General features: G+C 39.8%; 4 protein-coding genes across 4 annotated transcripts; all 4 read left to right on the top strand.

Moving 5' to 3' along the window:
• The first annotated feature begins 134 nt into the window (after nt 1–134).
• LOC140790070 (cytochrome P450 89A2-like) lies at nt 135–1,803 on the top strand. The gene has a single exon (XM_073139985.1). The coding sequence runs from the start codon at nt 165–167 to the stop codon at nt 1,692–1,694; it is 1,530 nt and encodes a 509-aa protein (XP_072996086.1). The 5' UTR covers nt 135–164; the 3' UTR covers nt 1,695–1,803.
• A 1,585-nt stretch (nt 1,804–3,388) lies between these two features.
• LOC140790069 (cytochrome P450 89A2-like) lies at nt 3,389–5,046 on the top strand. The gene has a single exon (XM_073139983.1). It carries the CDS (start codon nt 3,431–3,433, stop codon nt 4,955–4,957), a length of 1,527 nt encoding a protein of 508 aa, XP_072996084.1. The 5' UTR covers nt 3,389–3,430; the 3' UTR covers nt 4,958–5,046.
• Nucleotides 5,047–9,026: 3,980 nt separating this feature from the next.
• Nucleotides 9,027–10,731, top strand: LOC140791554 (cytochrome P450 89A2-like). The gene has a single exon (XM_073142187.1). The coding sequence runs from the start codon at nt 9,066–9,068 to the stop codon at nt 10,596–10,598; it is 1,533 nt and encodes a 510-aa protein (XP_072998288.1). The 5' UTR covers nt 9,027–9,065; the 3' UTR covers nt 10,599–10,731.
• Nucleotides 10,732–14,300: 3,569 nt separating this feature from the next.
• Nucleotides 14,301–15,978, top strand: LOC140791485 (cytochrome P450 89A2-like). Its single transcript, XM_073142080.1, has one exon. The coding sequence runs from the start codon at nt 14,357–14,359 to the stop codon at nt 15,878–15,880; it is 1,524 nt and encodes a 507-aa protein (XP_072998181.1). The 5' UTR covers nt 14,301–14,356; the 3' UTR covers nt 15,881–15,978.
• The last annotated feature ends 1,040 nt before the right edge of the window (nt 15,979–17,018 follow it).

Genomic DNA, 17,018 nt, shown 5'->3' with positions numbered 1-17,018 from the left:
TTATTATAATAATAATAATTATTATTATGACTTTGGCCGAAATGTTTGATAACAAACAGAAAACGACGCAAGTTGTATGACTTTCTCTCCTTCCTCTCTAATATCTATCTTGTCTATATATACATCTCATCTTATCGGAGGAAGCTAAAAGCGAAGCAAACAAAATGGTAATTTGGTTCCTCGTCCTCGTCTCCCTCTTCCTCGCCACCACTATCCTTCTCCTCTTCCATGCCAACAATGGGAAGCTTAGCCTTCCTCCCGGCCCTCCTTTTATTCCAATTTTCGGAAATTTCCTCGTTTTCCGTCTCCCCGTCACCATCCAAAACATCGAGCCCGTCCTCCGCTCCATCCGTGCCCGCTACGGCCCCGTCTTCACCCTCCGAGTCGGCTCCCGTCCGTCCATCTTCGTTGCCGACCGTGCCCTCGCCCACCGCGCCCTCGTCTGCGACGGCGCCGCCTTCTCCGACCGTCCCGAGCCGGTCCCTGCCGAACGGATATTCTCCGCCGACGGCCACGTCATCAGCTCCGCCCCCTACGGTCCTCTGTGGCGCCTCCTCCGCCGCAACCTGATCACCGAGATCCTCCACCCCTCCCGTGTCAAGACCTTCTCCACCGGCCGGAGATGGGTGGTCAGGGTCCTTGCCGACCGCCTCCAGGCCCAGCCCGACGCCCCGGTAGTGGAGAGCCTCCAGTTTGCCATGTTCTGCTTGTTCGTCTTGATGTGCTTTGGCGAGAAACTAGACGAGGAGACGATAAAAAATGTCGAAATCTCGCAGCGCGGATTCCTCTTATACTCTCTCAAGCTTACCGTGCTCAGCATCCTTCCGAGAATCAGTAGATTCGTGTTCCGTAATCGGATCAAGAGGGCAATGGAGCTCCAGCAGACGCAGAAGGACGCGGTCATGCCTTTAATCCAAGCGCGGATAGAATTCAAGAAGAGGAAGAGCGAACAGAAGATCGATGAGGAGGAAGGGAAGCGATTCTTGCACTCTTACGTCGATTCGCTTCTCGAGATTAGGATTCCGGAGGAAGAGGGAAGGGCGTTGACGGAGGACGAGATAGTGTTGCTCTGCTCAGAGTTCTTGAAAGCCGGGACCGACACCACCACGACGGCGCTGCAATGGATCATGGCCAATCTGGTCAAGAACCAGGAGATACAGCGGAAAGTAGCGGAGGAGATCGAGAGGGTGGTGGGAGAGAGAGAGATCGAGGAGGAGGACATTGAGAAGATGAAGTACTTGAAAGCGGTGATCTTGGAAGGGCTTCGGCGTCACCCGCCGCCGCACTTGTTGCTACCACATGCAATGACGGAGGAGGCGGAGATTGGCGGGTACCGGGTGCCGAAGGAGGCGGTGGTGAACTTCATGGTGGCAGAGATAGCGTTGGACGAGAAGGTATGGAAGGATCCCATGGAGTTCAAGCCAGAGAGGTTCTTGGAAGGAGGGGAAGGGGAAGGGGTGGACCTGACGGGGAGCAAGGCGATCAAGATGATGCCGTTCGGGGCCGGGAGGAGGATGTGCCCGGGAATGGGAATGGCCATGCTGCACCTCCACTTCTTCGTGGCGAATCTGGTGAAGGAGTTCGAGTGGTTGCCGGTGGAGGGGAAGGAGGTGGACTTGGCCGAGATACCGGAGTTCACTGTGGTCATGAAGAATCCCCTCAGAGCGCACATAGTGCCCAGAGGGAGGGCATAGACATAGTAATAGGTGTTAAAATAAATATCTGATTTTTGCAATATTATTCCCGCGAAAATCTCTCGTATTTCCTTTTTAAAATAAATATCTCCTACTGTTGTCGAGAAAACTAGACCTCTTGTTAGTCACATTACAATCATCCTCTTCTCACATGTATAAATATATATGCTTATATAAATATATATATATATATATATATTACACTATCTTCTGTTATTATTACATTTCTATCTCTGCTAGTATCTACCATCTACTACGATATTCTACTCATCAATACGATTTACAAAGATGCAAGAGAGAACCCGTATGGTCGAAAGCTCTTCTTAAGCAATATATGCATGACATTGTCTCAAAGTTATGTATGGATTCTTGGCTCCTCTCGGTTATTCATGCAAGTGTCATTGTTATGGAAAGAATTGGATGTTGCATTAGTTGAGTTTTATTGCATGCTCTAATTGTATCTTAAATCCAAATACCTCTAGTAAGTCTCAAATTTCTACCTTGGAGAATTGGCTAACCACATGACATCCGATTGCTGCGAGCATTATGTTTGGTTAGTAGAGTCCAACAACAACCTATTGAATCAACATCACACATAGCGGTATACATCCCATAGTAACTTAAGATAATAATAATTGTAAGATAGGACTCACAATGCTCAGACAAACCATCAATATAAAATAACACTTCAATACCCATATTCTTTCACATGTTATACCTATACATGATTCTAAACTTTTACAAATATATTTATGGAAAAATTATATTTTACCCTTTTGTAGTTCGGATCAATATTTATCTTTTTTTTATATCATATATGACTAAATTAGATATATAATTTAAAGATTATTATTAGAGAAAAAGTTATAGAGAGCTGAATAGGCTCCTGAACCTATTTAAAATAATACCGATAAAATTTTAAATAATAAAAATAAATATATATATTTATAAGATATAGAGAATTTTGAATTTGAGCTCTACAGTCAAATGCAATAAAAGAGATAATAATTGTACTTTAGTTAAGATCATATTGGAGGGTTAAATGCTTATTATTGAAAATATATGAATATTTTATAAAATTAAACTAAACCACACAAGGATAATTACAATTAACCCTATATTTATTCGAATGACTATGAAAATTCTAAATTAAGTTAGATATACCTACACATGATTCAAAATTTTCATTGGAGTGGTGAAAATAAGTTTGTTGCAGAATTTTTTGTTCCTGCTATAAAAAAAACTGAATGAAATATTATATGTGCACGAGAAGAACGAATAATTAATCTATATTTTGTCTCTATATATTCCTCCATTCTCTTGGTAAAGTATTTATTTTCTTTCCTCATTACAATAAAATTGAAAAACAACAAAAGCATTATACAAATCATGTCTTAATATTAAACTCCAAATTTGAATAATAATAATAATAATAATAAGTAAGATTTAAGGGACGGACTGTATTTTTTAGAGCTAAATAATTTCAGTAGAAATTATGATATTTTCATAAATATTATAATATTTTTGAAAATTTTAGGTGGCAGTCAGGTAAATCTTATTATTATAATAATTATTAAAATTATGTCTTTGGCCCAAAATGTTTGATAACAAACAGAAAACGACGCAAGCTGTATGACTTTCTCTCCCTCCTCTCTAATATCTATCTTGTTTATATATATATACATCTCAGTTCTCATCTCATCCGAGGAAGCTAAAAGCCAAGCAAAGAAAAAAAGATGGTTATTTGGTTCCTCGTCCTCTCCCTCTTCCTGGCCACCACTATCCTTCTCCTCTTCCATGCCAAGAATGGAAAGCCTCCCCTTCCTCCCGGCCCTCCTTTTATTCCTCTTCTCGGAACTGTCCTCTTGTTCCGCCGCGCAGTCACACTCCAAAACATCGAGCCCGTCCTCCGCTCCATCCGCGCCCTCTACGGCCCCGTTTTCACCCTCCGAGTAGGCTCCCGTCCATCCATCTTTGTCGTCGACCGTACCCTCGCCCACCGCGCCCTCGTATCCGATGGCGTCATTTTCTCCAATCGCCCCGCGCCGGTCTCGGCCGCACGGTTATTCTCCGCCGACCGCCACTTCATCAGCTCAGCCCCCTACGGCCCCCTGTGGCGCCTCCTCCGCCGCAACCTGATCACCGAGATCCTCCACCCCTCCCGTGTCAAGGTCTTCTCCGCCGGCCGGAGATGGGTGGTCAGTGTCCTCGCCGACCGCCTCCGGGCCCAGCCCGACGCCCCGGTCGTGGAGAGCCTCCAGTTCGCCATGTTCTGCTTGTTCGTCTTGATGTGCTTCGGCGAGAAATTAGACGAGGAGGCAATCAAAAAGGTCGAAATAGCGCAGCGTAGATTCCTCTTATACGCTCTCAAGCTTAACGTGCTCAGCATCTTTCCGAGAATCAGTAGATTCGTGTTCCGGAATCGGATCAAGACGGCGATGGAGCTCCAGCGAAGGCAGAAGGACGCGGTCATGCCTTTAATCCGAGCGCGGATAGATTTCAAGAAGAGGAAGAGCGAGCAGAAGATCAATGAGGAGGAAGGGAAGTGGTTCTTGCACTCTTACGTCGATTCGCTTCTCGAGATTAGGATTCCGGAGGAAGGGGGAAGGGCGTTGAAGGAGGAAGAGATAATGGCGCTCTGCTCGGAGTTCTTGAACGCCGGGACAGACACCACCTCGACGGCGCTGCAATGGATCATGGCCAATCTGGTCAAGAACCAGGAGATACAGCAGAGAGTAGCGCAGGAGATCGAGAGCGTGGTGGGAGAGAGAGAGATCGAGGAGGAGGACACGGAGAAGATGAAGTTCTTGAAAGCGGTGATCTTGGAAGGGCTGCGGCGCCACCCCCCCGGGCACTTCGTGCTGCCTCACGCAGTGACGGAGGAGGCGGAGATCGGCGGGTACCGGGTGCCGAAGGAAGCGGTGGTGAACTTCATGGTGGCAGAGATAGCGTTGGACGAGGAGGTGTGGAAGGAGCCGACGGAGTTCAAGCCGGAGAGGTTCTTGGAAGGAGGGGAAGGGGAAGGGGTGGACGTGACGGGGAGCAGGGAGATCAAGATGATGCCGTTCGGGGCCGGGAGGAGGATATGCCCGGGGCTGGGATTGGCCATGCTGCACCTCCAGTTCTTCGTGGCGAATCTAGTGAGGGAGTTCGAGTGGCTGCCAGTGGAGGGGAAGTTGGTGGACTTGGCCGAGATACTGGAGTTCACTGTGGTTATGAAAAATCCCCTCAGAGCTCACATAGTACCCAGAGCGAAGGGATGAATGATATTAATTGGTGTTAAGTATTGGATTTTGCATATTATCCTTATGATTTCCTTTTTCGTTAATAAAATATTTCTTATTAACCAATATATAACAAACATTAAGGGTGGAAGATTGTAATCTAACGAGAGAAATTAGTGAACAAGAAATTAACAACATTCAAATAAATCAATCCATATAGTATCAACTATTGCCTTGTTAATTAAACTACAGTCCAATTGCCCAAAGCCCATGTCGGCCTTGGCCTGGCCTTAGACTACAGTGCCAACTATTACCTTGTTAATTAGACTACAGTCCAATTGCCCAAAACCCTTGATTGGGCCCAAGTTTTGCTCTCAAAATATGATAATTAGGGTGTCAAAATAAACCAGCTGCTGCTGGGATAACTAATCTAATCCTATCTTTATATCTCTAAAACAAACGCATTCAAAGATAGTATCAAACGCTAGAATCAACTTATATAGAGTACCATATTCTGTAATTTATAAATTTATTTAATTAATTTTCTTACTGTTATTTGATTGAATTTTCTGACTTTGAATCGTATTATTATTATCACCAACGGTTGTCACTCAGAAATATCTATTAGTTGTACTTGGTTTCATTACTGTTAAGCAGCATGGCAAGTGAGCTCAATATGGGTTAGCTGTGACAAATTTAAAGGAAATTCCGATAACTAAGATTCATAATTCACCAAGAAATGGGTAGCAAATTTGCCAACATACTTTTATCATCATGCAAGGCATCACGTTGTCCACGCCATTTTTCTGGCATATATTTCCTGCAAGTGATGTCTAAGAAGTTTCATCTCATTTGTACTCTATAGAACAATAGGTTCTGTCGCCTGATTTATGCAACGCAGTAAAGGCATAAAACAATTAAGCATCATGGGGGTTCCAGATTCTGCAATCTCTGAGTCCTCCCCATCGAATATCGAATACATCTAAACTCTTTCTCTATCATCTCTCATCTCTCATGGGAAAACATAAGCTTTTCTTATAGTATAATTTTCTACCGGAGAACGAAGGAAAAGAACAAACAGATAGAGAGGGAAATAAAGTTCCTTTTTAGTGATCACATTTTCTTGACCTTTTAATGGTCACGTTTTCTGGAGAGTAGTCACCATTTTTGGTCCTCTAAAGAAAGAGTGGTGGACACGTCTGCTTTTTTTTCTCCTCTATGTTTATGCTCTTCTTCCAGAATTCAGTTGAAATGTACATGGGAGGATTCTTTTCCCAACTCTATGGTACAAATTTTGGTCGCTGATGTTAGTAATGCTTATTATAATTGAAGCAGTTAACTAATTCAATTTTTTAACTATTAGAAAAAAGATTCCAACGAATGAGTTTCCTATAAGCACTTTTCTAACTCAATGAGGGGATTCTCCGAATTGAATGAAAGCTTCGTTTCTAAGCTTATTGCATTATTTCATAAACTTATCTTCGTTGCTAAGTACGTGAAAATTTAAGCTGTTGCGGTTCATTTCTATGAAAAATGGTCCAATTATCTAACCTCCATATCAAAAATTACTAGTTCTTTTCTCTAACTTACAATTAGCTCAAAAATTAATAAAATATTAAAAAAATTTAAATAATTTATTCTCGCTCAGCAAATTCTAGATCACAATGTGAATAAATGAAAACGTATCCAAAGTCACAATTCTTTCTTTGACTTTGTCTGAGTAATGGCCAGAGAAGGAAAGATTGTCTCATATTGACCCAAAGTAACACCGATATAGATTCCTTGGTAGGTAAGACAAATATATATTTGGAATTTTGACATTGTCTAGGTAGCAATCACATTATGTTTTAGGGATAATTTTTTTTTTCACCCCCTCAACTATTACTAATTTTCACAATGACTCCATGAACTATTTTTTAGTACACACTACACACTGACCCTCTGAACTATCAAAAATATTTCAATTGACCATTTTCGCTATGATTTTATTACCCATTTTCGTCTATAAATTGATATGTGTTAGTCATGTGATAACTAAATGGCTAAAATATCCTTATATGTATGTGAGAATTTAAAATAAACTTTTATAATGACTAAAATATTCTTGGAGAATATCAACGATCTATTCTTCCTCATTCTCATTCTCCTCCTCATTCTCATTCTCCTCCTCTTAGAAAATACCCTCATCCACTACTCCCTCATTTTCCTCCTCTCTTATCATCTCCTCCGACGCTAGCAGCTGATTGGTGGCAAAGTTGCACTACGAGGTGGAGCATACGGGCAAGCTTCTATGGCTATGCTTGGAGCGGTAGGACAACATGTAGAGGCGACTAGTGAAGGAGATGATATGTCTGGTATGAAAGATAGCATCGCCATCGCCTATCGCCCATCGTCCCGCATTTCCATCGTCCTTCTCTCTGAGCCTGGTGTCGCCATCGCTATCGCCATCAACCTCCTCTCTGAGCCTCATGTCGCCATCTCTATCCTCTCTCCCTATCTCTCGAGATGCCTCGAGTTTTAGGAAGACGATGAGAGGAAGAAGATGAGAGAAATAGGGATCAGTGACAACGAAGAAATTTAAAAAATAAATAAATATTAGCTAAGCCACTTAATTATTCTGTCATTGTAAATAGAGGGAATTTAGTCAATTCATAGATTTTGTCAACGACATCTAGGAGTTTAGGTATTTCTAGGGGGTGAAAACGGATCAGATAGTGCTTAACCCATATCCGGATCCATATTTTTAGTCCGGATATGAATTCAGATATGGATATTAGACGGATAGCAAAATTTAAAACCATATCCTAACTAAACGGATACAGATAATTTTTAGATAGAGAATCGAATATTAAACGGATATTGATTGAATTTAAAATAATTATAATATTTTATTTAGATATAATTAATACAAAATTATTAAGAGTTTTACAACAAATAATTTTTTATATGCCAAATTTATAAAATTAGAGAAATTAATCTCTATAAATAATATATAACGTATTATTAGTAACAATATTAATATTTACTATTTAAATAAGCAAACTAAAAACTGTAAATCATTTAAAAAAATATGCGAGTAAATGGATATCCGATATCCGTATCCGAATCCGAAAAATATATTTAATCCGTATCCGAATTCTTTTCAAAAATTCTATCCATATCCGAATCCGTATCCTTATCGAATAAAATTTTTTTTATCCGAATCTGATCCGAATCAGGTCGGATAGCGGGTCGGGTCGGAGTTAATCCGACCCTTTTTCACCCCCGTATTTATGATAGTTTAGTGGTAAAAAAAAGTTTAGGATATCACTGTGAAAATCAGTCATAGTTGAGGGGGATGAAAATGAGATTTCTATGTTTTATCCTTCTTTCTTAAAGTTAGTATAAAATTTTATCACTATTTATTTTTTCTTATTGAAAAATTTTTATTGTGCACACTACTGGTAATTTATAAACAAATATATATATATATATATATTCACACCGTACTATATAGTGATATGTAATATTCTACCTAACATTTTGCTTTTAATATCTCCAAAACAACCTAAGTTAGCTTTAATTTAATAGATTTTAATAACAAAAACTTTAACCAAATATTCAGTTACTTTTAAATAGTTAAAATACCTCTCATTTGATCCTAAACTCTGATTCACTTTAACTTTAAGATTAAAAAAAAACTTTTTAAAGAAAAATAATATCAATTTGTATCTATAATTAGTTTAGCTCCTCGATATGTTGTCTGTTAAGAAAACCTAACGTGATATATTTGACGCATTAAAAGTAAAATACACGGGGAATGGTGAATGAACTGCAAAAGCCTAACATGAGATATTTTTGATAAATTTTTCTATCGGATTACCATTAAATAAATCTAGATTTGTTTTAAGCTAAATTTAATAATAGTTAGATTTAACTGATCGATAATATTATTGAGGGCTCACTAATTTTGATACTAATTATTAATAATTTCAATAGTAATTGCTCTCTTCCGAATGTTTGACTAACAGAAGAACAGACAAGCCAAGCCGTAAGACTATTTCAACTCCTCTCCAATATCTATCTATCTATCTATCTATCTATCTATCTATCTATAAATAAAGGTATGTCGCCTCATCTTACTAAAGCCAAAACCCAAGCAAGTAAAATGGTTATTTGGTTCCTCATCCTCCTCTCCATCTTCTTGGCCACCACTATCCTTCTCTTCTTCCATGCCAAGAATGGAAAGCCTCCCCTGCCTCCCGGTCCTCCTTTTATTCCATTTTTCGGAAATCTTCTCTGGCTTCGCCGATCCGTCAGCTTACAAAACATCGAGCCCGTCCTTCGCTCCCTCCGCGCCCGCTACGGCCCCGTCATCACCCTCCGCTTCGGGTCCCGTAAGTCCATCTTCGTCGCTGACCGGTCCCTCGCCCACCGCGCTCTCGTCTCCCAAGGCGCCACCTTCTCCGACCGCCCTGCGCCCGTCCCATCGACACAGCTCTTCTCCGCCGACAGCTACGTCATCAGCTCCGCCCCCTATGGCCCCCTGTGGCGCCTCCTTCGCCGCAACCTGATCGCCGAGATTCTCCACCCCTCCCGTGTCAAGTCCTTCTCCGCCAGCCGAAGATGGGTAGTTGGGGTCCTCAGCGACCACCTCCGGGCCCAGCCCGACGCCCCAGCCGTAGAGAGCTTTCGGTTCGCCATGTTCTGCTTGCTCGTCTTGATGTGCTTCGGCGAGAAATTAGACGAGGAGGCGATCAAAAAGGTCGAAATCGCGCAGCGGGGATTCCTCTTATACGCTAGCAAGCTTACCGTGCTCAGCATCCTTCCGAAAATCAGTAGATTAGTGTTCCGGAATCGGATCAAGACCGCGAATGAGCTCAGGCAGAGGGAGAAGGAGGTGCTCATGCCTCTAATCCGAGCGCGGATAGAATTCAGGAAGAGGAATGGCGACCAGAAGAACGATGAGGAGGAAGAGAAGCGATTCCTGCACTCTTACGTTGATTCGCTTCTCGAGATTAGGATTCCGGAGGAAGGGGGAAGGGCGTTGACGGAGGACGAGATGGTGGCGCTCTGCACGGAGTTCTTGAACGCCGGGACCGACACCACCACGACGGCGCTGCAATGGATCATGGCCAATCTGGTCAAGAACCAGGAGATACAGCGGAGAGTAGCAGAGGAGATCGAGAGCGTGGTGGGAGAGAGAGAGATCGAGGAGGAGGAGGACATGGAGAAGATGAAGTTTTTGAAAGCGGTGATCTTGGAAGGGCTGCGGCGCCACCCGCCGGGGCACTTCGTGCTGCCTCACGCAGTGACGGAGGAATCGGAGATTGGCGGTTACCGGGTGCCGAAGGAGGCGGTGATGAACTTCATGGTGGCTGAGATGGCGTTGGACGAGGAGGTATGGAAGGAGCCGATGGAGTTCAAGCCGGAGAGGTTCTTGGAAGGAGGGGAAGGGGAAGGGCTCGACGTGACGGGGAGCAGGGAGATCAAGATGATGCCATTCGGGGCCGGAAGGAGGATATGCCCAGGGCTGGGATTGGCCATGCTTCACCTCCAGTTCTTCGTAGCGAATCTGGTGAGGGAGTTCCAGTGGTTGCCTGTCGAGGGGAAGGAGGTGGACTTGGCCGAGAAGCCGGAGTTCACTGTGGTCATGAAGAATCCCCTCGTGGCGCACATAGTGCCCAGAACGAAGGCATAGATAGTAATCGGTCATATTATCCTAACGAAATGTCTTTGTATTTTTTTTTTTTTTTTTTTTTTGAAGATTTGTCTTTGTGTATTGTTGCGTAAATAAAAATCCCCTCATCTATGAACTACAGTTACATTGGAAAGGAGACTTTTTTTTTTTCTTGCGTCTAATTTAATGTTATTTTAACCGTGGATTCAAACTATTTATAAAATTTTAGATTTTTCGCTTAAGTAGAGATAGCAGTGCAATTGAGCAGAGTTTGATCCGAGCTAAAGCTAAAGCTTGAATTGAATTAATTTCAAGCCCCGTATATGTGATCAAGCTCAAATTAAAATTATTTTAATTTGAGTTAATTATGAGCTCGAGTTTTATTTATGATCAAGTTTGAATATAAAATAATTTTAATTTGAGCTGAGCTCAAGTCTAATCGAGCCGATTAATAAGTAATTTCAAGTCTTATCTTGAAATAAATTAAATTTTATTTAGATTTGAATTAAACTTAAAATAAATTTTAATTTAAAAATATAAACTAATAGAGATATTAATGTATTTAGAAAAGATACGATAAAATCAATTATAACTAAATTCTATAGGATTAGAGTACATAATAATTTACTTAGATAAATCTTAAAATATATTAGAATTATAATCTAGTATAAAAAATATTACTCATATTATATATATATATATTGAGTTTTATTAAGTCTCATCAATTCTATTTGAGCGAGTCGATTCACCATCAAACTTCACTTAAAATTATTTTTGTACCTATTTTAAAGATCAAATTTGGCTTCAAATTATTTTCTGGCACTTTCTTTTTAGCTTTTTTTTCTGGCATATCCCACCTTCAATTAGTATTATCACAGACAACTACTCCTTTATAAGCACATGTAAGAAGGAGACAAGTTCTACAATAAGATCAAAATTTAAAAGAAATAAATTTATAAAAGATAGTATATTGAGGAGTGAAATGCAAAAAACCTCTATTTTTTTTATAAATTTTGTTTAAAATTGACCTCGATTTTGTCTGAATTGTTGTGGGTGATTCGCAAAAAAACTAATATGACTTTCTTTTTGCATTGCTATTCATTTAGTTTACCCATTGTATTTTATTCATTTTACATATAAGATAAATATAATACTCTCATATATTTTTATGAGAATATAAAACTATCCCCACGTGGCTTCGTGGTCCCCCCCGAGGCGCGACATCAAGAATTAATCAAGTTGATTTGCTTGTCTAACGGTACACTAACAGAAGAGTGACATATTTTAGAGCATTTAGGGTAACAATATAACCTAAAAAAATTTAGGTGTTTTCATAAAAACCGAATATAATTCAGGGTGTTGACGTAATTAACTCTTATATATTCTTACATATATAAATGTATAATATAATTTAACTGAAGTTATTATTTATGAATTCTAAATAATTTAACTCTGTTTTTAGATTTTTATAATTCAGTCTTTACTTTTTTTTTTTTATAATTTTTATTTAACACCCTCCGTTAATTTAATGATACTATAAAAAAAATTATTTATAATATTTAAAATAATTTATAAATACTTAATTATTAATGCATTCTTTAAAGGAGAGGCAGAAGAAAAATAGTAGTGATAATATTTTAGTAATATTTTAGTAATGCTTGCTTTCCAAGTAAGTCACATGGGAACATGGGAGAGGTCGTATCTTTAGTAAGCATGAGAATTTGTGTTCCAGGTTGACTGATCTTCTAGGTGTTGACTGTTCTTTTTTTTTTTTTTATAGTATTATATTAGATATTTAGTAATTAGTTATTTTTATGGAGGTCCATTATGCTTCGTTTCCGCTCACCGATATCTCATATAAATATTCTAGCTCAACTACGTCGGACCATAATTTGAATATATACTTAAACTCGATGGATTCAAAAGCCTTGCTTGAACTCCACATGGTTCGTATACCATCTCTACAAATAGTTTGTACTAAACAAAATATTCTCACTTATTTCAGATCGTGCTATGCAAATATTTGATAAAAATATATGGAGTATTTTATAAGTATTAAAAATGTAGAATATTCACCATATATACTTGGAAAAATATTATGTGTCAACTATAAAATTCTTTTTTTAAAATAATTTTAACACTCATATTCTTTTATCTCTCTCTCTCTCTCTCTCTCTCATAGTTCCAACTCAACGAGAAATACAACAAATAAAGAATCGATCTAATTCAGTCAAAAGTAAGACCCGGGCTACCCGATGATCCGGTCTAGATAAAAAATAATATCTTCATTGGAATAAAACAATGCCTTAAAAGAAGAAATAAAAAGTTACATAGAATGAATTATGTGGTCATCGTCGACCCACCCAAACCCTCCTAAAAGTCAATGAGTTGTTATCTGCAATGAATTGGAAGCTTCCAAACCATTCGACCTAAGCCACTACGTCACTGCGCTTGACAACCTATCGTTGTGGTGAAGGTAACGACAGTCTATTTTCCCTCTTATTAAAAGTCAGTAGTTTTCTCAGATTGATCGCTCTAGCTTTGTGTTTTCTTTTCAATAATTGCAATTTATTATAAATGTTATAAGTCATATTTATATAATAAATTTCATAGTTTGAGCTGTTGTGGATTATAGTTTAGCGGTTAAGTCTTATTAATCTATGATAAAAGATTAATATTTATTAAATTTTCATATAGTTTGGAATGTTGTGGCTGAGGATTGACTTAGCTATCTAATCCCTATATTATAAAGAATTAATTTACTTAACTAGCATATAATCGATTTTCTACCTGATGATCTGTATTAAAAAAGATTAGCTCTTTTCTCGCTTGACTAAATTCTAGACGACAAGTAAAATGAGTACTGGTAAGAGAAGAAGATAGACTTATTTATCTGCATTTGATCTCAATCGGAGCGCCGATAGAGATTCCTTGCTAGGCAAGCCAAATAAATATTTGGACGTCAATCTGAATAACAATCACCGTTTGTTTTGCCCACCTATTTATTTTAATATTGTTGATAATTTCGTGTATTTAACATAAATTTTTTATTAACTTTGAGCTAAGTTTTAAGTGGGACTCATACATTATTACATTATTACTAATGGTTCGATTCGCATGCATAGCACTTGAAAATTAATTCATTTTAAGTGCAATGCAGTCGTTGTATCCTAGGAGACCGACATACTGTTCCAGAAGCAATCGGTGGAGGACGAATTGGTCTTAAGGAGATAGTGTCCAACACTAGAACTATTCAAAATTTTATATTCTGTAATCTATAAATTTATTTAATTTATTTATTTTGATCAGATTTTTGTGACTATTTGAAACAAGATCTGACTTTTTAGAATCCACAAAAAATTTAAAATTTTTATATTATAATTATAATTATAATGGTGTCTTTTTTAGAATTAATTTTATAGTTAAATTTTGACAGAATATTTATAAAATATTTCTCAATGGACTATTCATAAAGTTAAGAAAAATGCATGTAAATAACTAAAAAATATATTTTTTTCTTAAAGTTATATAGTGAAATGTTTATCACTAATTTTATATTATACAAAGTAATTTTTTATTTTCTTGTTAATGTTAGATAACTTCAAGGAAAAGGAAAAAGAAAAAGAAGAACATTTAGAATCACATTAAGTCTAAGTTTAATTTTAATGATAATCGTTAGATTTTAACAAAATAGGGCACTCATCCTCCATCTCTCGTCGAACAATTATCTCTATATATATCCCATCTCATCCGAGGAAGCTAAAAGGCAAGCGAACAAAATGGTCATTTGGTTCCTCATCCTCCTCTCCCTCTTCCTCGCCACCACTATCCTTCTCCTTTTCCATGCAAAGGATGGAAAGCCACCCCTTCCTCCCGGCCCTCCTTTTGTTCCTCTTTTCGGAAATCTCCTCTTGTTGCGCCGCTCCGTCTCCCTCCAGAACATCGAGCCCCTCCTCCGCTCCCTCCACGCCCGCTACGGCCCCGTGATCACCCTCCGCATCGGCTCCCGTCCGTCCATCTTCGTTGCTGACCGTGCCCTCGCCCACCGCACCCTCGTCTCCAACGGGGCCCTCTTTTCCGACCGCCCCGTGCCAGGCGCAGCCACACGATTATTCTCCGTCGGACGCGTCATCAACTCAGCCCGCTACGGCCCCCGGTGGCGCCTCCTCCGACGCAATTTGATCTCCGAGATCCTCCAACCCTCCCATGTGAAAGTCTTTTCCCCCGGCCGGAGGTGGGTGGCAGGGGTCCTCGCCGACCGCCTCCGGGCCCATCCTGACGATCCCGTTGTGGAGAGCTTCCAGTTCGCCATGTTCTGCTTGCTCGTGTTGATGTGCTTCGGCGAGAAACTAGACGAGGAGGCGATCAAAAAGGTCGAAATCGCGCAGCGCGAATTCCTATTGTACGTTACCAAGCTTAACGTGCTCAGCATCCTTCCGACAATCAGTATATTTGTGTTCCGGAATCGGATCAAGACGGCGATGGAGCTCCAGCGGAGGCGGAAAGAAGTGCTCCTGCCTCTAATCCAAGCGCGGATAGAATTCAAGAAGAGGAAGAGCGAGGAGAAGAGCGGTGAGGACAAAGAACGATTCCTGCAATCTTACGTCGATTCGCTTCTCGAGATTAGGATTCCGGAGGAAGGGGGAAGGGAGTTGACCGAGGACGAGATAGTGGCGCTCTGCTCGGAGTTCTTGAACGCCGGAACAGACACCACCTCGACGGCGCTGCAATGGATCATGGCCAATCTGGTCAAGAACCAGGAGATACAGCAGAGAGTAGCGCAGGAGATCGAGAGCGTGGTGGGAGAGAGAGACATCGAGGAGGAGGACACGGAGAAGATGAATTTCTTGAAAGCTGTGATATTGGAAGGTCTGCGGCGGCACCCCCCCGGGCACTTCGTGCTGCCTCACGCAGTGACGGAGGAGGCGGAGATCGGCGGGTACCGGGTGCCGAAGGAGGCGACGGTGAACTTCATGGTGGCAGAGATGGCGTTGGATGAGGAGGTGTGGAAGGAGCCGACGGAGTTCAAGCCGGAGAGGTTCTTGGAAGGAGGGGAAGGGGAAGGGGTAGACGTGACGGGGAGCAGGGAGATCAAGATGATGCCGTTCGGGGCCGGGAGGAGGATATGCCCGGGGCTGGGATTGGCCATGCTGCACCTCCAGTTCTTCGTGGCGAGTCTGGTGAGGGAGTTCGAGTGGTTGCCGGTGGAGGGGAAGGAGGTGGACTTGGCGGAGAAGCCGGAGTTCACTGTGGTCATGAAGAATCCGCTCAGGGCGCACCTAGTGCCCCGAACGAAAGCATAGATAGCTATAGTGTTGAATAAATCTTTTATTTTTGCATATTATCCTCTCGATAATCTCTCGCATTTTCTGTTTGTGAATTAAAATTTCCTATTAACCTACCACAGAAGCATCTCCAGGCTCTATATTTGAGCCCACATAGGGAGATTGTCTAGTGAAATTAATTATATTTTAAATTATTATATATATATATATATATTATACTTAACTATTAGAAATTTTAATTGGGATCTTTAAAATAAGTCTATTGTTCAGAAATTTTAAATTATTAATTTTTTAAATAAATATAGAATGTTAATAAAGTATCACAATTTATTACTAAACTTATTTAAAGCTCTCAATAAAATTGAGACCTTTCAAACAATATAATTTTTATTATAGGCTTAAACCTTTACGGGGCGAGTAAGGCTCAAAATCTATCAAGTAGGCTCCAAATTTGGAGGCCCAAATAAAGCTCCAATTGAGCACCATGGAATGCTCCATGAGTGACAAGATAAACTACATGTTTGGGCTCGGGTTCGTCTGTTCTCCAGCTCAGCTAAGCCAAGCCTAAATAATATTTTCAGATAAAACTTTAATTTAGACTAGCTTAAGCCCGAGTAAGCTCACTCAAAGTCCGCTTTATAGACTAAATATATATAGCTATCATTTTTCAATAGATTTTAAACTCCTAAATAGTTAAATTTGTAGAAACTAATAAGAGAAGAAGTTGCACATCACCGAATAAACTTTTTAATACATATAAAATAATATTTATTAGAGTTCAATATGAACAAAATAGTAATAATAGTTGATTATATTATTTAGTAATAAATTATTTCTACTTAAAAGAAAAGGCTGACTAGTAGACTTATGAGCCTATGTATTATTTGTGAAGGCGATAATGCCAAATTTGTTTAGATTGAATATTAATTAAAAATTGTTTTATTTCTCGGGTAAAAAAGCTACCTATTTCTCTAAATAAAAATATTAATTTTCTTTTGTAAAATAGATTAAATGGTATTAAATGAAAGGGAGAACTTTTTCCCCAGGTGATTTTACAAAGAAAACATAATATATTGTTGGAAGCATGTAAAGAAAGAAACAGGTTCCGCAATGATTCATCCATGCCACAGTCTCGCTGCATTGTAGGCAACTTAGG

This window comes from Typha latifolia, chromosome 6, assembly GCF_019914945.1.
Source record: "Typha latifolia isolate L0001 chromosome 6, TyphaL0001v2, whole genome shotgun sequence".
Taxonomy (NCBI): domain Eukaryota; kingdom Viridiplantae; phylum Streptophyta; class Magnoliopsida; order Poales; family Typhaceae; genus Typha; species Typha latifolia.
Note: the sequence above shows the minus strand (reverse complement) of the source record. Positions and strands in the feature narration are given on the sequence as shown.